At 43.1% G+C, this 21,651-nt stretch overlaps 1 protein-coding gene across 14 annotated transcripts in view; it reads right to left on the bottom strand.

Annotated features, from left to right (window-relative positions):
• The window catches only part of nrcama (neuronal cell adhesion molecule a), a 432,442-nt gene that overhangs the window by 4,151 nt on the left and 406,640 nt on the right, over window positions 1-21,651 (bottom strand). For 13 of the 14 annotated variants that reach the window (XM_073059008.1, XM_073059018.1, XM_073059012.1 and 10 more), the window contains 2 exons: window positions 20,730-20,861; window positions 16,455-16,533 (listed from right to left, as the gene is read on the bottom strand). In XM_073059008.1, coding sequence (XP_072915109.1) covers window positions 16,455-16,533; window positions 20,730-20,861 — 211 coding nt within the window. Of the gene's footprint in view, window positions 1-6,898; window positions 7,671-16,454; window positions 16,534-20,729; window positions 20,862-21,651 lie in introns of those variants that run through there. The other variant, XM_073059017.1, reaches the window with a different exon arrangement.

The raw sequence follows: 21,651 nt of genomic DNA, 5'->3' as shown, positions 1-21,651 counted from the left end.
GAGCAACGGAAACGGAAACAGAACTGAATGCAAGGTTTGCTATTTCACATATCTGCACTGGTGTTGCTCCATAGACAAGCTAAATGTTGTAACCTCTGTAGATAGGTGGCGCTGAGAAAGAGTTTACGGGACCGGGGTGGAGGTGGGGGTGGGGGGGAGGGGTCCCACCCCACTCCACATGCAGCTTTTGCAAGATTTCATGCTGGATTCTGAAACCTTGCAATCAAAGACAATTCTTCCCACCATGTAGTGGGAACCTACAGTGAAATGGGAACGTGCCAATTTAGCTTGAACTAGTTCCATAGTGCTATTAAATCTGCAGTAATGCATCAGTGATAATGATATGTTTAAGCAAAATTCAAGAACAGCTTGGCTACCATTAGGAACAGGAAGGTGAATTTGCAGTCTGTATTGAATATCTTCAACTATACCTCTGTACTCTATTTAAAAGAAACTTCCATTAATATCACATTCTTCAAGGACCAAAGCACTTTAAGGTGAATTAAGTCAATCAGCACAACAACAGGCCTTTTGGCCAATGGAGTTTGTACTGACCATTAACACTAATCCTACATTAATCCAGTTTTTGGTTCTCCTCACATTCTCACCAATCCCTCACAGATTCTATCACTCATTCAGCAGCTTATTAACCAACAAACACATTTCTTTTGGGGTGTGGGAGGAAAGTGGAGTGTTTGGAGGAAACCCATGCAGTCACAAGGAAAACATGGATTTGCCACACAGTCAGGACAGAAGGTTGGGACCAAACTTGGCTTTCTGATGCTATGAGGTTGTAGTTCAACTAAATATGTCACCTTTTTGAAATTTAGTCACTATCATACAATGGGAATCACAGCAACCATTTCTCACACAACCACTGTGAAAACGACAGAATTATGTTTCAGTGACATTAGTTTTTGAGGATAAAAGCCAAGCAATATCCATTCAATTGGACAGGTAAGCTACCAAATAATATCATGGAATTCAAACTGATTATACAGGAAACAGATTCCAAACCCTAGGAAGTAACAGGGAAAGTGGAGTACAGTGAGTATTTGCTGGATGGAGGAAAGAGAATGAAAGTCAAGCATGTGAGTAGAATGAATCCTTTGCTACTTCCCCAGATAGAGCCAAGATGAAGCACGAAACTTCAGAGCAAAGAACCGCGGGATTCAGTTCCTGTGTTGAACTGGTTAATCCAAGCCGTGACATGTTGTGGAATGGTTACTGACTTTGCCTCAAGTGAACATCCCAGAAATGGGCAGCTTGCGGGTGGGGTGGTTTAGAGGGGAATGTGCCCAGCCGTGATAGCTATTGACGTCGGGCTGTCTACCAACGTGGACCTCCCGGGATTGCACATGAAGCATGTAAGTAGGGCAGCTGCCCTGTGCAAGTATTCCCCAACAATCCTACAACAGGAATCGGGGTCAGCAGAGGATAAGGGAATGCAGCAATGTTAGGGCAGACGAATATGGTGCTGACACCACTCCAGAAGCAAGCTCAGCATGTTTGGATGTGCTAATTACTTTGGATAACGAGAGCTCTGCTCACACCCTTGGTCACATAGTACTATATTTTTTGGCCAATTATGCAACCGTTACCTCAACATTATTATTTTAAATTCCTCCTACTAATTTGGAAACATGACTGGCTTGTTAATGAAAATACACATTCAGTTAGAAGTGAATATTTTTCACTTCAAAGAATAGCACAGAAAAAACAAATAGACAAAGGAAAATGCCAAATATCTTCAAACAGATATAAAAAGAAGTTTTTGAGCACAGTTCAGGATCTAATACTGGAAGAAACAAGAAGAGAATTGAAACAGACATAATTTTTGCCTCTTTTCTGGTGCTGGTGTGAACTCAGATTGTGGAGGAGTTCAGGTGGTTTCCATGGTGACTGAAGTAAGTGGTCAAATGTGATGAACCAGGAAGGAAGCTCTGCAGCAATAGGTTTGCCATGGGTCTTCCACAGATGATGGTTTTGATGCAAACTATGGTAAGCAAAAGCCAAGTGAATTGTTCTATACTTTAGTGTAGTTATCTCTTGTGCAGGTCAGGCAAAGGATGGCATATTATTATAAGCACAAATGAGTTTTTCATTTCATCTATACTACATGTCCTTGTGCAAATGACAATAAACTCAACTTGGACTTTCTTCTCAAAAGGTCTTTTGTGAAGCAGTGTGTTTATAATAACAACCTGACACATGCTTTTACTGACAATGGTCTTTATTTCAATACTTTTTTTAGTAACATATTTCCAGTTTTCAAACTATTTACAGTATACGGCAGAATTCCAAAGTACATTAATTGGTGGAAAAACACTTTTAAGACACATTGTGATTGTGTAGAGCACTATTGACAAGGGATTTAGTTGTAGCTTTAAACTGTTCCATGAATGAAAATCACCTCTCCTCTCACCCCCACCCAGGGTGAAATTTGATTGGGTTGCTACACATCTCTCCTGAAACTTGATGCACACCAGAGATGCATGGGGTGATGCCACAGGCATGAAGCACTTCAATGGGAGCACTGCAACAGAACCGGGATCATCTCATTGGGAAAGACTAGGGTGCCTGCAGAGAGATCACCATACTCTACTGCACTGCTCCCTTCCAATCTCAACCACCCACCCACCCCTGAAATTACTTCCACCTTGCAAATGCCAGGCCTGGCAGATCATTCTGCTCCCCAAAACTGCCCCCCAATGATTCAACTGATTTTAATTTCCATCTTCATACTCACAACATCCCAAATGCCTGATCCTTTCTCCACCCTCAGCTACCAGGCTCTGTCCCAGCCCAACATGCCTCCAAAGAGTTGGGCTACAGTGCCCATTCCACACCTCATCATAGTTCAGGGATAGTTGTGCCGATGGCTGTCAATCCCTGAGCCCACCATTGGAATGCAGCACTGAGCAGCTGTCCTCAGTGCAGAAATACATACTTGTAACATTATTTGCTCAAGATCACCAACCAAAATGGTTGTGCCTTTCCAGCACACACAATACAATGCACCAGCCATTCCTTTCATCCTTCCATCCCTCATACCTTCGCAAAATAATCATGTCCATTTCACCTGTCTCTTTCAACTTTTATCCTACTGCTGTCAAACTGCTGACTATCCCATTCCAATGAAGGTTAGTGGAAGACTAACTTTGCCCTTCTCTTCCCTGAGATGCTGCCTGACCTTATGTCTATTTCCAGAATTTCCTTTATATTTCACACAACTTCCCTTCTTAGCCCTGTGTTCTTAACATTGCCAATACATCTGCAAGTGCTGTCCAAGATCCCTCCACCCTCAGAAATCAAAACCTCAATTGCTTCCACCTGTGAGCTACCACACAAGTCCATCCCCTTCCTCTTCAAAGTCCCTGAGCTTATGTTTTGTCCTGTAATTGTGGAGACAGCTTTCTTACCCCTTCTTGATTTCATCATCAATTAAGTTTGTGCACCACTTGCAGTGTCCAGATGGTTCTAATTCTCAATATGATCAATCTGTTTCTCCACTACCTTCTCAACAGGCTGACATCTAAAACCTTGACAAACTTCTTTAAGTGTGTGGTGGAGAGTACATTGATTGGCTGCATCACAGCCTGGTGTGGCAATATCAATATTCATGAACAGAAAATCTTACAAAAAGTAGTGGACACAGCCCAGTCCTTCACGGGTAAAGTTCTGTCACCTTTGTGCCCGTCTACATGAAGCATTGTTGCAGGAGCGAAGCATCCATCATCAGACACCTCCCACCACCCAGATCATGCTCTTCTCACTGCCGCCAAAAGGAAGAAGGTGCAGGAGCCTCAGGACTCACACCACCAGGTTCAGGAACAGTTATTACCCCTCAACCATTAGGCTCTTGAACCAAAGGCGATAACTTCACCTGCCCCGTCACTGAAATGTTCCAACAACCCATGGGCTCACTTTCAAGGACTCTTCATCTTATGTTCTCGATATTTATTGTTTATTTATTATTATTTCTTTCTTTTTGCATTTGCTCAGTTTGTTGTGTTTTGCACACTGGTTGAACACCCAATTTGGAGTGGTCTTTCATTGATTCTGTTATGGTTATTATTCTATTATGGATTTATTGAGTATGCCCAAAATTAATCTCAGGATTGTATCTGGTGACATATACATATTTGATAAAAAATTTACTTTGAACCTATCACATTGTTCATTGCATTGGTTTTTAGTGTATTCCCACATTCAAAGCCAAGGAACCCCCTGCAATGCCCCTTCCCCACTCTAGCACCATTGTCAGTGTCTATGTGAAGCCTATTAATACATTATCTGAAAATGATGCGCAAGATACCTTGATGTCCTGTCACCTGCTTCCCTGTTACAATTCTCAGACACTACACTGTTTGTGAATAGGAAAGGATGAGCAGCAAGTTCCTCCAACTAAACACTTCTCAGAATGAATCCATTCTTTTCAGTCTCTGTTACATGTACTCTTACCACTGATTCTGCTGTGCCTCCAACTAACCCGACTGGGTTCAAACTTGATCCTGAACTAAATGAAAATCTGATCACATCCCCATAGCATAACTCAAATTAACAGGGACATTACTAAGATCTCATAGTGACACTACTTAGATCTGTAATTATTTCAACTGATCTAATTTCCAAGCAAATTACTCTGGAACTAGTAATTACCAGGACTTATAATTACTAACTCCGATCATATTTCCATTTGATGACAAAAATCATTGACTCATCTCCCTAGCATTATCCCACTTACTTCTTGCCTCATTTCTCCAGTCACTGAAACTTTCACCCCCATCATGTTTTATCCAGACATGGTGATTTCAATGCATCTCATGCCAGCCAATGATGTACCTTTTGTTGACTTAACATCCTTCATATAACCCTTTCCTAAACACTGGTTCCTCTACAACCCATTCCTTGCTGAATTACATTGTCCCTGATGAAGCATTGCCTCAGTTCTACATTTCTCTTCCTTTATGTTCCTCAGATCCCTTTAGGAATTTGTCACTTCATGTGGCTTGACGTAATGTTTAAATGGAGTACACTGGGCCATTTTTCAAAGGTATGACGCAAATACCAATTGCTGCTGTTTTTCTTTTCTTTTACGGACCTTTTGGTACAGATTTTGCAATGTGAACCCATGTGGTTCGTGGCATCTCAGGACTATTTAATGTGGGGTCTCTTGTACCCATATAAAAAACATCTGATGCATCACCGCCTGGTACGGGGTCTCCAATACAAAGGATTGAAAAAGGCTGCTGTAAATTCAGCCAGCTCCACCTTGTGTATAAGCATTCCCAACCTCGAAGACATCTTCAAAAGGTGGTGCCTCAAGTAGGCAGCATCCACTATTAAAGACTCTCATCATCCGGGACATGCGCTTTTCTCTTTACTATCTTCAGAAGGAGCAAGAAGAACCTGAAGACTCACACTCAAGGTTTTAGAAACAGGTCTTCTCCCCCTCTGCTATCAGATTTCTGAACGGTGCGTCAATGTATAAAGGTCATCTCACTGTTCTTCTTTCGCACTATTTATTTTTTATTTTGACTTATAATTTTTTTGTCTATTACTGTACAGCTGCATAAAACAACAGATTTCATGACATGTGTCAGTGAAAGTAAAGTTGATTCTGATTCGGTAAGATGACAGATAGAAGGATATGGTTATTGGATGTGCTAGTGCCACCTAGTGTGGGGTGCTGGAACTACATCACCATACACTGGTTCACTTTGCCCACTTTCCTCATCCAAGCTCCTGCCTACTTTTGTCCAGGGACATGTGCAAGACTTTAACTGTGCTAACTTTAGAGGGGTGAGTGTTGTCCTGTACATTATGAGGATAAGATGAGAACATGCCTGTGGTGAACTACATATACCTGTCTGGACACGCCCCCCTGCTGACCACTGACTGTGGCTCCTCCCACAGACCCCAGTATAAAGGCAATTGAGACCTGAGCCCTGTCCTCAGTCTCCAGGATGTAGTATGGTGGTCAACTACTGCTTGTTCTTTCTTCCAGTCAATAAAAGCCGATATTTTGCCTCACGTCTCAGAGAGTTATTAATGGTGCATCAATGCCCAAAACAGTGCAGCAGGTAGAGCTGCTGCCTCACAGCGCCAGTATCTTGGGTTCAATCCTCATCTCGGGAGCTGTCTGTGTTGAGTTTGCATGTTCAAGGATTTCTTCCAGGTTCTCTAGTTTCCTCCCACATTCTCCCAGGGTTAATTAGCGACTGTAAATTATCCCTCAGATAGTTGGCTGGTAAAACTGATGGAAACGTAGGAAGAAGTTGTTACAGGGAAAATTCATGGGAATGGGATTGCTCTGTGTGCCAACATATAACTCGATGGGCTGAACACCCTTCCTTCCATGTTGTAAGGAAATATGGAAATAACGCTATGTTATTTTGGACTATTATTGTGGCCCTGCTCACCATGATGCTCATGCCATCACCCCCACTTTGTGCATGGCCCTGATTTTACCCAGTGGAAGTCCAAGAACTCTTGAGACATCGGGATAGTCAGCTGCACCAAATAGCTCAGCAGTAACTTTGAAACATATTGCCTAGTAATTGAATTGTATGCTTTGTACAGTCAAGTTCCAACCTTTTTACTCCTACAATATGAAAATCTCTCTTCCTCCCCTCTTTCCCCTCCAGCTCAACAATCAATTTTGCTTTGGGAGACTGTGAATTTACTGGGGGTGTAATTCAAATAAGCAATGCAGGAGGTACACAGATCAATGTGTCCAAGGTTCTGAAAGATCTATCAGCCATGTCAAAAAATACATTCCTTGCTGAGCAACATGGGAAGATCAAGCTTGCTGCAAAGCAATAGGCGAAGCCATTTTTTTATGACCCTCAGTACACATTGTAATCTGCTGAAGACAAAGGTAAAGCAGCAGCTCTTCGTTGTTCAACTACTACAACGTGGCTCAATCAGGGCACGCCAGTTATCTATCAGAAAGAAACTAAAGAAAAAACTGATGTTGCATTTTCCTCATCAAACTCCCCCCTTTCTCTTTTATGTATCCTCTCTTGCTCTTCCCACACTTGCCCCTCAGAGGTGGCACCTCCTTTTATGCTAGGTCAAACCAAGGCCTTGTTCCCATGCATGGTTGAATGCTGGCTGAGAGCTAATGACTTGAAGAGGAGAGAGTGAAGTACCCGAGCAAGTTGGGAACGACTGAGTGGCCAAGGGGATCGGGGAGGACAAAATACTCAGCTGAAGAGATCAGCAAGGACCGTGCACCACACAGGCCCTAATAGATGAAGCTGAATAAAGATATGTAAATTATTACTCACATTGGCAAAATTCTGAAGGGAAATGTTTAATTCATTTTGAGTTGTAATTGACAAGACACTATTTTTGGTAACTTAAATTTACGCTGACTATTTTTAGCTTTAGTTGAAACTGGGAGGATTAACTTAAGTGAAATATACAGACTCAGTTCTAGCAGCTGAGGTTAGAATTCTCATTCATTTCCTCTCCTCTGATGCTGGGAGAGTCGCTGTCTCACAGCTCCAGTGACCAGGGTTCAATCCTGACCTCATGCGCTGTCTATGTGGAGATTACACCTTTTCCCTGTGACTGTCTGGTTTCCTTCCACATCCAAAGATGTGTGGGTTGCTAGGTTCACTGGCCGCTGTAAACTGTTCTGTATAGTTGAGTGTTAGGACCTGCAGGTTGGTTGAACACAAAAAAGTAGGATTAAGGTAGGATTGTTGTAGGATGGCTAGCATGTACTCAGTAAGACAAAGGGCCTGTTTCTTTTCACCCATTTAAGAATCTGGACTCACTGCTGAAAGAGTGATAGAGGCATAAATTCTCACCACATATGTACTTGAAAAGGCTGGATCTGCAGGACTATGGGTCCACAGCTGGAAGATGAAATTAAGCTGGAGAGCAACTTTTTTGACCAGCACAAACATGATAGGCCAAATAGGCTTGTCCAGTGTTGTACTTTATCTATGATTCTACAACTTACATAGGACCAAACAGTGGTGAGAAGAGGACCTAGCTATGATGATCACCATGGCTGCTAAACATGTCATTTACTCAATAATCCCCTTGGACCAGGTCAGCTTGGTCCACTTCAATCCTGAAGGGGTGAGAGGAGGTAGAGGTGATGGAAGTGGGCCAGAGGTGGAGAGTGGGCAATACTGTACAATTCGTTGTTACTGATTTTGGAAGGGTTATAGCAACACCGAGCTGGTATCCTAGGTTTAATGGTGGGATTTGAACTCAATTCTCTGGTTCACTAACATCCTTCAGTAAAGGAAATCTGCTGTTTGTGCCCAGCCTGGTCCTTGCGTTGCTGCCCTGCAGTAGTGGGGCAGTCAGAAATGGGCACGAAATGCTGGACCAGGCACACCCTGTGAACGTCTCAACAATCAGGCCTGTTCTGCAACACCATCCAGTCAGCTGCCATTTGAACACGTTTTTAAATTCTAATGCTGCAGGAAGAACAAGATGCTCATGGGATACTTAGAAAATAGGATCCAAAACCCCAACATGATCAGGACATCTGCTGAGTGGTAAGACATCTCCCTACCGTCTAGACAAACTACTCTGCCTAACAGTGCAAGTGTTCCGCACTGGAGCTGACTCTCCATACCCCAACTTGACATTTCAACAGAATACTGAAATTATTCTGTAAAGTTGGGAAGGGTAATGTCTCTCATGCCTCAACTCAGTTCAGAAAGAGAATGCCATGCAGCCCTCCAGAATATTCTGCTGTTCACTTTGATCCTGGGCAAACTATTTACCTGATTTGCCTTCATATCACTTATCAAGGTGCCGCGGTTAGCATAATATTTTTACAGCTCGAGGCATCAGAGTTTGGGGTTCAATTCCGGCGTCCTCTGTAAGGAGTCTGTACGTCCTTCCTGTGAATGTGTGGGTTTCCTCCGGATGCTCCGGTTTCCTCCCACAGTCCAAAGATGTACCGGTTAGTAGGTTAATTGGTCATTGTGAATTGCCCTGTGATTAGGCCAGGGTTAAATAGGCGGGATGCTGGGTGGCACGGCTTGTTGAACCGGAAGGGCCTGTTCTGCACAGTATCTCTAAATAAAAATAAATAAGCTGAAATTAAAACAAAGTTAACTGGGCAGCGTTGTGGTGTAGCAGCTAGTGTCGCTTCCTCACAACTCCAGGGGCAATCATGGCCTCCAGCGCTGTCTTTGTAGAGTTTACACATTCTCCGTTACTCTGTGGATTACGACTGCAGCCTCCGGTTTCCTCCTGCAGCCCTAACATGAGTGGGTTGGTAGGTAATTGTACACTACCCCTGGGGCAGACAGGCATGTGAGAGAGAAAGGCGTTTTCAGAAATAAAAAAAAGTGAATTGGGATTGTTTGGAGAGCTGGCATAGACTAGATGGGCTAATTCTATGTCATGCAAAATACATAAATAGTCTCCACAGCATTTTGAATTGAATATCAGATCTTTATGAACCTTGAGTTACGAAGCATATCATGGACTGGCATTAATGTTAAGGTTATGCCCTTGTTCTAAACTTTCTACAGGAGGAGATATTTCCCCTTTATTCATACAAATTAATCCTACAACCGCCTTAAGTACTCAGATTGGCCCTCAATTTCCCACTCTTGAGGCTAGTCAATTCAATCCTTTCACTACTATTCTGTTGAATCTGTATTGCCTCCCCAACAAACTGAATATATAATTTCTGTGGTGCCGTGTCCCAGAAGTAAATGCAGGATCTAAATGGGGTTTCATCCAAACTTTGCATAATGCAAATTATATGAACAATGCTTGATATGAAGGTCATCAGAGAGTTCTAACAGAGTTAGAAGAAGTTGCATTATACAAAGTTTGGTTAGACCTCATTCAGCACTTCGAGGTGAAGGCTGCCATTCCATTCTTCTTTTGATTGTTTTCAGCTGGCCACTAATAACATCAGCGTATGAACCTTTAAATCTCCGTGACGCTCCATACTCCATTGTTCCAAGATGCAAAGTGGATGGAATATTTCCCTGCATTACATTATCCTTTTGATTAAGAAAAAAAAAAGTTAATTCTGGACTTTCTCAATGGTTCCATCGAAGAAAAGGATGGAAGAATATCAGGACCCATGCAGAACCAAGCCTGAACTGAATAATCCTGCATAGGATTGAAATCAGCCTCAACGCCTCTGGTTTAAGGAGGGCAGGTGAATCGTCCATCACACTAAAGCTACCGTAATGGAATAGCCTTTAGGCTGTGTCTGATTTAGCAAGTAAAGGATGGTTGTCAAGGTTGGTTACTGGAGCAACAGTGGTGGAACTGTGCTGCAGAGAGCAGTCAAAGTCTTGGAACCAATGATCAGATGGTAGAAAATTCTGGGGGAAGAAGAAACAGCCGCCTTTGTGCGTCTGTGCTTTGTACTCTATTCATTCTACTTTGCAAACTGTGGTAGATGTAAGGTGTTGAAAACAAGCTCATATTCTGCAAGAAATGTGAGAATCAGTTCTCAGAGATTTAATCAATAACAGCAGAATCAAGTTAGAGGTCCAACATATTTAGTTCAGTTTCAGCATTTGAGACAAGCAACATTATTAGCCAAAAGAAAATAACCCTCTATCTTAGCACAAGCATATTTACCTTTATTTCCATTAGGGTGCAACGATTTCCACTTTCATTTTAAATCATTCCCGTTCCCCTGATTCACTCTCCTTTTTGAATTTGGTGGGGATTGACACCCCCACACCATTGCTGATATCTCAGTACAGTCCCACTCATCTGGTCATTCTGGAGGAGGTGTACTCTGGGAGGAGAGGGGCTCATCTCTCAGAACAACAACCTACGGGGGATGATCTGTTTCATTCATCTTGCTCCCAAGTCCACCGAGGGCATCCACTGTTATCCAAACCTACAGGTCCATGTCAGCCTACAGAGTGGGACTACTGTTTGATTCAGTGAAAACCTAACAGATAGAGACCTGGAAGAAATTTTACATCTTTTCTTGATGCTGTTCCAATTTCCTGCATATGAACCTCCCGTTGCCTTGAACTGAAAGCGGTGTCAGGCTCTAAGGTAAGCAACTGACCTTACCCTATTCCACCTCACTGATAATGACAACAGTGCCCACCAATTCATAATCAGTTGCACCCTAAAGTTTTGTAGAAATAGCAAGGTAATGGAGATAAATAACAATAAAGAGCTAATTATACACAATAGGGGTATAATATATACATAGATATATATATATATCTGCGAATAAATAGGCAATGTACATCAACATCATTAAGCTCATACAGTTTAAGAATCTTACAAAATGGGAAAATATTTGTACAGATGGAATAATGATTACAAGAACACATAAGGCTTTAATATCACAATATTGCTTTGAAGATAATGCACATCACTGTGTATTAAAAGGACAAAGTTTTACTGAACAATGATCAGCCAAACTGCTTTTCATTAAATTTATCAAAGGCATAATGTGCAGCCATAAGTAAGTGTCAAGATGCCAGAGAGTCTGCTCTCTATTGATATAAAAATAGAGACCCATCTCTCTTTTCAAAGCTGCCCCTTTTCTCTGAAAGGCTGGGAACCAGAGCCTCAGATTCAGATTTATTTATTTATCTATCACCCGTAAATCCAGACACACAGTGAAATTAATCATTTGTGTTAATAATCAACACAACCTAAGGCTGTGCTGAGGGCAACCCGCAAGTGTTGCCACACATCCTATGCTTACATAGCATGCCCACTCTAATTTCTGGAAGGTGATTAGAATATTCCCAACCTTCACCCCATCCCTTAGCATCGTGACAACCCTTAGTCAGAATCCTACATTACAAACAGAGCTGATATAGGGAAAATATAGGAGACACATGGCCTTGATATCACTGTAGGTGGGAAAACGCATCAAGTGTGGGGGGGGGGGTGCCTGTGAATCTGTAAGGGGGTATTCTGGATAGCAGGATGGGACTGTGATCTTACACAGCTCAATTACATGCTCCCACTTCCTGTTGGAGCACTCCGCTGGCTGAGGTGTCAGAGCTCCACAGACACATTCACTTTCAATCCAGTTTCAAGATGTGCAAGCAGAATCCCCTTCCCTTAAGGAACCAGCCATTTCCACAGCAACACAGATCATATCCATTGCCACTTCTGCCCCCATCTCTGCTCATCTTGGGAAGGAAAAGGTTAACATATGAACAGCGCTTGATGGTCTGGACGTGCTTGCTGGAGCTTAGAAGAATGAGGGGGTACTCTCATCGACACTTATGGAATATTGAAGGGCCTAGCTAGAGTGGATGTGGAGAGGAAGCTGCCTACAGTGGAGGAGTCTAGGACCAGAGAGCACAGAGTAGAAAGATATTCCTTTAGAACAGAGATCCTTTAGCCAGACAGTGGTGAATCTGTTGAATTCTTGCCACATATGACTGTGGAGGTCAAGCATTGGGTTGATAGGTTTTTGATTAATAAGGGTGTCAAGGCTTACGGGGAGAAGGCAGGAGAATGGGATTGAGAGGTGTGCAAAATCAGCCATGATGGAATGACAGAACAGAATCAATGGGTCAAATGGCCTAACTCTGCTCCCATGTCTTATTATCTTATGAATGCTGAGATGAATGTTGGATGAACAATAACAGAAGTGTACTGGAACAGAGAGTAAATGGCAAGTCCAGGGAGGGAATAGGACAGTGTGTCAGGGAGTGAGGGATACTGGGGGAGGGGAGAGCAGTCAGTGTATCAGGGGGTGAAGGATCACCTTGTGGGGTGTGTCAGGGCAGAATGTCAGGGAGTTGAGGTCCATACTGGAGAAAGGAGGGCAATGTTTCAAGGTGTGAAAGGTCATCATGCACAGATGAGTAGGAGAATAAGGGGCCACTCTGCAAGGGACAGACGAAGAATGATGCTTCAAGGAATGAAAGGTAATTTTCATCAAATTTCATTGAAATGCATCTTGCAGATTCAGTGAATTTTAAACATTTGATTTGCACCAAGAAAGAAAGACATTTGGCTATGGAATGTTGTTGCATGCCCTTAAAGCTATATGGGTTTTCATTTTGTTGCAAAGTTGAATTAAAGCTACTCAGCTTGAAGACTCCTAAGTTGCAATGATATCAGTGGAGCTGCCATTGGCTCTACTAATACCCAGAGACTGCATCTCAGTGGGAAAAAAATGAGTTACCACAGACCCAACCAGCTCCAACAATGGCCAGAGGATCATCTCCTAATGGCTGCTTTCCCTCTGCTGTCCCCCCAGCATCCTTCCTTCAACATTTCCCACAACTCTACTGCATGTTTGTTCTTGGCAATATCATCCCAAATCATGGTGCCAATTTGCACATAGGTGCTGACAATTCCCAGTTTGACCCGCCATTATATCTCTTGACCATTCAATTTCTTGAGTGGGAAGACTGAAGCATTTGATTGGATCTCATCATAATCTCCTCTCCCTTGACACTATCCAGCTGAAGGTGATGAAGGTTCCCTAATGTGAAACAATAATTTTGCTTCCATTTCCACTGATGCAGCCTGAACTGCTGCACAGTTTTACCATTTTGTTTCAAGATTGTGCTGGACTGATTACAACCTAATCTCATACTTCACCATCATTTTGACCGCCTCCTCTCACCTCCTCCACCATATCACCAACCTGCTCCAATGCCGCATCTTACTGGAAGCTCTCACTCATGCCTTGGAAACCCAAGACACAACTCATCTTGGATACATCTCGACAAACTTCCACCTTCCATCTACCGTGAGCTCTGCAGTCCCTTCCCTAACCATTCAGCAATCACTCGTGTCCTCTGCTGTCAACTAGCCCATAGCAGAGCAACAACTCAGTCATAAATTTATCAGTCCCTCTTTCAAGACTCTTTGCGATCTCACCCTCTGTGATCCCTGTACAGTGCTCCAACACCTTCAACTCTTGAAAACATCAGTGCTCTTCTACTTACTCTTGATCATGCCTGCCTTCCTATCCTCTTTCTCTCCTCTCCCTCCACAGTTATTATTGCCTCCACTTTATCATTTTCCAATTGGGTCTGTGTTGGGATATTATATACTTCTATGGGCACTATGTAAAATTAAGTTATTGTTAATGCAAAAGAAAAAGAGTAATGATGTTGAAATGCTGCAGTGAATTATTCTACCACTTTTGAGAAAAAATAATTGCTGCTCTACCTACAACAAAGAGAGGAGGTGATTTAATTGATATCAAAACCATCTATGATTTGGAGAAACTACATCTGGTCATTGAAAGGTTGATATGAAAATATATAAATATAAGATTGCTGGGATACAACTGTGACTTGAGGGAAGTTTAATTTTATGTGGTAAATATCCAGAGATGTGAGAGACCAATTGGAAGATTCTTAAAGGAACAGGCATGATGGGCCAAATAGCCTTCCTGTGCTGTAAAACTCTGAATCATCAGCTGCGTATAACCTAAGCAATCCATGGCTCTAGCTTTCTCCCTGCACATCACTGACTGCAGACCGGCACATTATCTATATGGAGTGATGCACCATTGTGCTAGATTTGTGAGTGCACTGAAGCACATTAGCAGCTAGTTTTCTGAATTCTGCAGGACTGCTGTCCATCTGATTTGTGCTCCCCATGTTCTTCCCTTCAACGTGTTAACAACACATCTTTCCCAACCTACTTAGAAAGCCAGGCACTGTGCCAAGTTTGATAAGATACTTTGAAGAGTTTTCTGTTAGTCAGAACTCAGGCAAGCTTTAAACCTACATTTGCTTGAAAGCTGCTCCCTTTGACTTCTCCTTACGCGCAGCCAGATAGTTTGATATGCCAATCAAAACATAGCGCTGATTATTTTTTCACTGAACCGACAAGGCCAAAACTGGGGCAGTGTGTTGAATGAGGCAGGCTCATGAAAAGGCTAAGAGCAAAGGAGGTTTCCTGTTTCCACAGAAAGTTTCCTCTTGCAGTAACAGAACAGAAAATGGCAAACCAGCTGAGGGTCACCTTGCTTGTTAATATAGTCTGAGAAATTATGTAAAGTTTAACTGACGAGCAAAGGCATCTTTACATTGGGGGAAATAAACAGCAAAAGACAAGCTTATACCTTTCATTGACAGCAGTGAAAGCTCATTTCTTCTTGGGCTTTCTGGTGGCTGGTCACCAACAGGTTACATAATCCCACTTTTTCGGTGGGGGGGGGGGGGGAAGCAAAAATGCGGAACACCAGGGCTGGGCTGTGGGAGCCTGCTTTAGTTAACATGCTAGAATTAAAGTGTGGGACATTTAAACAAGAGAGAGCTATCAACCATTCCATAAAATAACAGCGGACCTGTACCTCATGTCCTAATGCAGGGTCTCGACCTGAAATCTCTACTATCCCTTTCTCTTCCACAGATGCTCATCAACCCTCCAGCAGTTTGATATCTGGTCCAGATTCCAGCTTCTGCAGTCTTCTGTGTCTTTACTTCATATTGCTCATACATCTACAGCCTTTAATTTTTGGAGGGTGTTTCAAATTCCCACGATAGTTGCTGATTCTGCATCAGAGTGACTTTGTACTGGACTACTCCAAGATCTTCTGGGCTATCCACTCTAATGAATCCATTTATTACTTGAAACACCTCAACTGGTTCACCAAAAAAAAAATTGCCACATCTGCACAAAGGATTTATCGCAAAAGGTTCTAAAAAATAAACACGCACCCCCTTCTATACTTTGGGTGTGACACTTCAACTCTTTATCAGTCTGACTGACCCTTGCCGTAAACATTCCAAAACCACCTCTCCTTTCAACAATGCTTGCATCTTCTTAACCCCTTGTCACCTTTTGATTGTTATGAGTTGAGCTTCAAGCGTCTCCAATGGTGTGTGAAGTTCCTGTCACTGTACACTTACTGTCCTTTTCCTCAATTCCCAGCTCCAACAACCCGGAAGATGTGAAACAATAACCTACACTGACAGAAACCCTCAGCAAGTTAAGCAGTGCCTGTGGCAGAAGAAACAGTTAACGACTTGTGTCCCGGACCCTTGTCAGTCCTGTTGGGTGTTTCCAGCATTTTGTTTCAGATTTTCAGCATCTGCAGTTTTTTGATTTTGTTTTCTGTTACACCAGGTGGGAACCATTCTAACCACTGCTTCCAGGCACAACAATCCACAAAACAACATCTCAAAATGCTGTTAAATGATTGGACATTATTTTCTTTACTGAAAAACAATTGCACAACTTTTAAAGTTCAGAGGCAGAAAGCTGGATTGGTTAAAGTGCGAATATCCACGGGATTGGGATGTTAGGATCAGCATACAATAGATTTACAGGACCATACAACTCCACGTCCAGATTTTCCAAGAAATGGGAAGAAATAAGGAATTGCAAAAAAAAACCACAATCCCAATACAGACTAATCACAGTTTCAAAGCTCACTACATTCAAAATGTCCGGAACTAGGAATTCCGAGCAGCTGGATAAATCTTCAGTGAGACAGTACAGAGAGGCAGGTGACAGGGTAGAGGACAGGTGCTCACCTGTATTCACCGAAGGCTCCATCATCCTCCTTCATGGGCTGAATCTCAGGATCTGCGTGAGCATCTTCCTTCTCCTTTACTGCAAATGTCAGGAGCAAAGAGAAGAGGAAAGTATTACATTTGTGGATGGTTTCTGCAGAGGTGGGTTTTCAGAGGGGCAGGAAGGGAACAGTGGGAGGTAAGATAGGGCTGGTGGGAAACAGGGAGGAGGGAAGTGGAAGGAAAATCAGAAGGGGGAGATGGAGTAGGATGGTTTGTGGAGTGGGAAGTACTGAAAGCGGGCAGAGCGAGTGAGGAGAACAGAGATCAGAAGGGAATTGGAGGAGTGAGAAAGAGAACAGGGAGGATTGGGCTGGGAGGAGAAAATGTTGTGGGGATTAGGAAAGCAAAGTGAAAAGAAAACGAAATGAAGAAATGAAGGCTTTTATGAAATCCCAGTTGGACCACATCGGGAGCACTGCATTCAGTTCTGGTCGCCCCATTAAAGGAAAGATGTAGAGGCTCTGGAGTGGGTGCAGAAGGGGCTTATCAGGATGCTGTCTGAATGTGCTGCAAGGAGAGGATGGACAAAGTTAGGCTGTTTTCCTCAACCTACGCTCTCTGGTTTCAGGCACCCCTATCACGGGAAACAGACACTGGCCATCTGCTCCTCTCACAACTTTATATAAAGCTAAACAGAAGAGGTTCTGCTGGAAATCCAGAACAACACATACAACATTCTGGAAGAACTCAGCAGGTCAGGTAACATCTATGATAATGAATAAACCATTGAGCTACTACTTCAGGACTGGAAAGGAGGGGGAACACATCAGAATAAAAAGGTTGGGGGAAGGGGGAGGAGGTAAAGGTCTTTTTGGAAGTAGGATCCTGTTGAAGATGAGGGAAGTTGCAGAGAATGGTATGTTGGATGCAGAAGCTCATGGAGTGGCAGGTGAGGAGAAGAGGAACTCTATACCTGTTAAGGCGGCAGGAAGATGGGGTGAGCTTGGATGTCCGGGAAATGGAGGAGATTGGGTGAGGACAGCATCAATGGTGGAGGAAGGGAAACCCCATTCTTTGAAGGAGGAGGACATCTCTGATGTCCTGGAAAGGAAATCCTCATCCTGGGAACAGATGTAGCAGAGGTAAAGGAACTGAGAAAATAGAATGGTATTTTTACAGGAGACAGGGTGGGAAAAGGTATAGTCAAGATAACTGTGGAGATCGGTAGGTTTATAAAAGATGTCGGTAGAGTTTGTCTCCAGAGATGGAGACAGAGAGATTGAGAAAGGGGAGGGAATTGTCAGAAATGGACCAATTTAAGGGCACGGTGGAAGTTGAAGGCAAAGTTGATGAAATTGACGAGCTCACCATGAATGCATGAAGCAGCACCATTGCAGTTGTCAACGTAGTGCAGAAAGAATTGGACAGCATTACCAGCGAAGGCTTGGAACGTGGACTGTTCTATGTGGCCATTGATAAGGCAGGCATAACTGCGGCCCATGCTACAGTTCTTTAGTCCTTGAGACTAAAGGTAAAATTGTTGAGGGTGAGGACCAGTACTTCCAGACAGAGGAGGTTGGTGGTGGTGGAGTCGAGCTGGTTGGGAATGTTGGCACATCATTCTCCGCAACTTCCACCATCTTCAGTGGGATCCTACCATCTCCCCTCCCCACTCTACGTTTTCCACAGGGATCGCTCCTTCTGATTCCCTTGTACATTTATCTTCCACTAACCTCTCTCATGGCACATATCCCTGCAGGTGACAGATAAGCTCCTCCTGCCCATTCACCTCCTCCCTCACCTCCTTTCAGGGCCTCAATCAGTCCATCCAGGTGAGGTAACAGTTCATTCACAAATCAGTTGGGGTTCTATAATGTATCCGGTACTCCCAATGTGGACTCCTCTACATCGGTGAGACCTGACGTAAACTGGGGGACCGCTTTGTGGAGCACCTCTGCTCCATCTGCCAAAAGCTGATCTTCCTGGCAACCAACCATGTTATTTCTTGTCCCCATTCCTCTTCTAAAATGTTGGTCCATGGCCTCCTCCTTTGCAATGATGAGGCCACTCTCAGGGAGGAGGAGCAACACTTCATATTCTGTCTAGGTAGCCTCCAACCTGATGGTATGAACGTCGATTTCTCCTTTCAGTATAATTTTTTCTCCTGCTTTTTCTCTTTTCTTCTCCTCCTCACATGTCTATCACCTCCCCCTGATGCCCCCCCTTCTTCCCTTCCTCCCATGTTCCACCTTCCTCTCCTATCTGATTCCTTCCTCTCCAGCCCTTTACTTCTTCCACCCATCTGGCTTCATCTATTACCTTCTAGCTGGTCCTCCTTCCCTCCCCCCATCTTTTTATTTTGACATCTTCCCCCTTCATTTTCAGTCCTGAATAAGGGTCTCCACCCAAATCCTCAACTGTTTATTCATTTCCATAGATGCCGTCTGACCTGCTGAGTTCCTCAAGCATTTTGTATGTGTCACTCTTTATCTAAATCTGTCATGTCACCATTTAGCCTCCTACAATCCGGGGAAAAGAGAACTAGTCTATCCAATCTCTCCTGAAACCATGTAATATTCTTGTGAATCCTTCTACACCAGCTCTAGTTTGATCACACCCTTCTTATAACGTGGTGACCAGAATTGCACACACTACAAGTGTGGTCTAAACGTTTGGTACAATTACAAAATAGAACCATACAGCACAATTCAGGCTTTTTGACCCACAATGTTTTCCCAACCATTCATCCTACTTCCAAGATCAATCTAACCCTTCCCTCCCACACAGCCCTCTATCTTTCTTTGATCCTTGTGCCTATTAAGAGTCTCTTCATTGTCCCTAATTTATCTGCCTTCACCATCACCCCTCGCGGTGTGTTCCATGCACTTAGCACTCTCTGTAAAATACCTGCCTGACATGCCCCCTATTCTTCCCTCCAATCACCTTAAAATTATGACCCCTCTGGGCTGTGCCTCTTACCATCTTATATACCTCTTATCAAGTCACCCCTCATCTACCTTCACTCCAAAGAGAAAAGCTGTAGCTCATTCAACTTTCCCTCTTAAGATATGCAATCCAGGCAACATCCTGGTAAATCTCTGCACCCTCTCTAATCCTTCCACATTTTTCCTATAATGAGGTGACCCGAACAGAACACAATATTCCAAATGTAGTTTAACCAGATTTTTAAAGAGCTGCAATGCTACTTAGTGGTTCTTGAACTCAATCCCTTGACTAATGAAGGGCAGCACATTACACTATGTTAACCACCCTATCAACCTGTGCGGCAACTCTGCTGGAATCTATGAACGTTGACCTAAGATCCCCCTGTTCCTCCACACTTCTAAGATTCCTGCCATTAACCCTGCAATCTGCCTTCAAGTTTGATCTTCCAAAAGTGTATTACTTCACACTTCTCTGGATTGAACTCCATCTGCCACTTCTCTACCCAACTCTGCCCAAATCAATCAAAGTTCCGTTAGGACCTATGACAACCTTCTATGCTATCCACAATACCACTAACTGTTGTGTCATTGGCAAACTTACTAACCTACCCTTCCACTTCTTCATCTAAATCATTTTAAAAAATCACAGAACAGGGGTCACAGAGCAGATCGCTGTAGAACACCACTGGTTATGGACCTCCAGGCAGAGCACACTCCATCAACTACCATCCTCTATTTTCTGTGTGCAAGCCAACTCTGAACCCAGGCTGTCATGTTTCTCTGGGCCTTATGTCACCTGACTTTCAGAATGCACCTACTATGGGGAACCCTGTTGAACACATTACTAAAGTCTATATACACCATATCCACTGCTCCACCTTCATCATTTCCTCAAAGAATTCAATCAGGCTCAATCCCCTGCCTACTTTCCCAGTTATTATGTATCCTATTGTATCTTAAACAGCTTTCATGAGCGATCGTAGTTTGTTTACAAAGATAGTTTAAATTTACCCCTTCTTTTATGTCACTTGCTGGTGTTGCAAATACCTTAGCAAGTCTAAGTTACCAGTCTTCTAGTATTGGGTTTAGTATTGTAAGGAACTCTACACCTTTGCTTTCTAAACTCCAGCTTTACTCGATATGTCCTCCAATGCACCTCAATGGGGTTGCCCCTAAATGTACTGGTGCAACGTTGAAGAGTTGGATCTTCGCAGCTCATTCCTTACATACATCCGACAAATACCAGCCCTTAGCATCACCACGCGAGGTCTAGCTCACCTTTTGGTGTCAATTTGACCAGAACTCTCCATGGGCTCTAAATACCTGCATGGGCTGAAAATGCCCTTACCTGGGTATTTGCCTCCTTTATTCCTTTTGATGAAGCAGACAATCAGCAGAATCAGGATCAGAAGGGCGATGGCACACATCAAACCAATGAACCAACCCTGGGTGGCAATATCTACCTGGCGGCTTGCCATAGCTGGTGTTGTTTATTTGAAAGAAAGAGTAAAAAAAAAAGTACTGATTACAATGTAAATTAAAATGATCATTAGTGGAGTTAATATCCCAAGGCACTTTCATGTTAAATTCTCAGTTCATTATACAATTAGAATTGGTAATGTTACATTAACAAAATATGATATCAAAATAGATAATATGCTGTTGATTACAAACACAGACATTATTTGGAGGTAATGAAATAACTAAATAAATCATAAAAGTGTTTTGTCTAGTTTCATTGCCTTAAACCATACTATTTGTCAGTTTATTTTATTTCACTTTAAGATACAGCTTGGAGCAGGCCCTTCCTGCCCACTGAGTTATGTTGCCCAGCACCCACCGATTTTAACCCTGGTCTAATCACAGCATAATTTTAGCATGACCAATTAACCTACTAACCTGTACGTCTTTGGACTGTGGGAGGAAACCAGAGCATCTGGAGGAAACCCACACGCACACAGGAAGGAGGTACAGACTCCTCACAGAGGATGCCGGAATTGATTTTTGAACCCCGATGCCCCAAGCTGTAATAGCATAGCGCTACCCACTAAGCTTCTGCGGAGCCCACAGTTTATAACTGAAGCAAGCTGGCTGTTCTTGCCAGAAATTGGAGTGTCAGGGTGCAGAAATGACTGTAGTCGCTATTACTAAGGAGAAAGTATTTGGGAAGCTGAAAGGTCTGAAGGTAGATAAGTCACCTGGACCAGATGAACTACCCCTATGTTTCTGATAGAGGTGGCTAAAGAGATTGTGGAGACATTAGTCGTGAC

The sequence above is a fragment of the Hemitrygon akajei genome, chromosome 10 (assembly GCF_048418815.1).
Source record: "Hemitrygon akajei chromosome 10, sHemAka1.3, whole genome shotgun sequence".
Classification (NCBI taxonomy): Eukaryota; Metazoa; Chordata; class Chondrichthyes; order Myliobatiformes; family Dasyatidae; genus Hemitrygon; species Hemitrygon akajei.
This window is presented reverse-complemented; position numbering and strand designations above follow the sequence as displayed.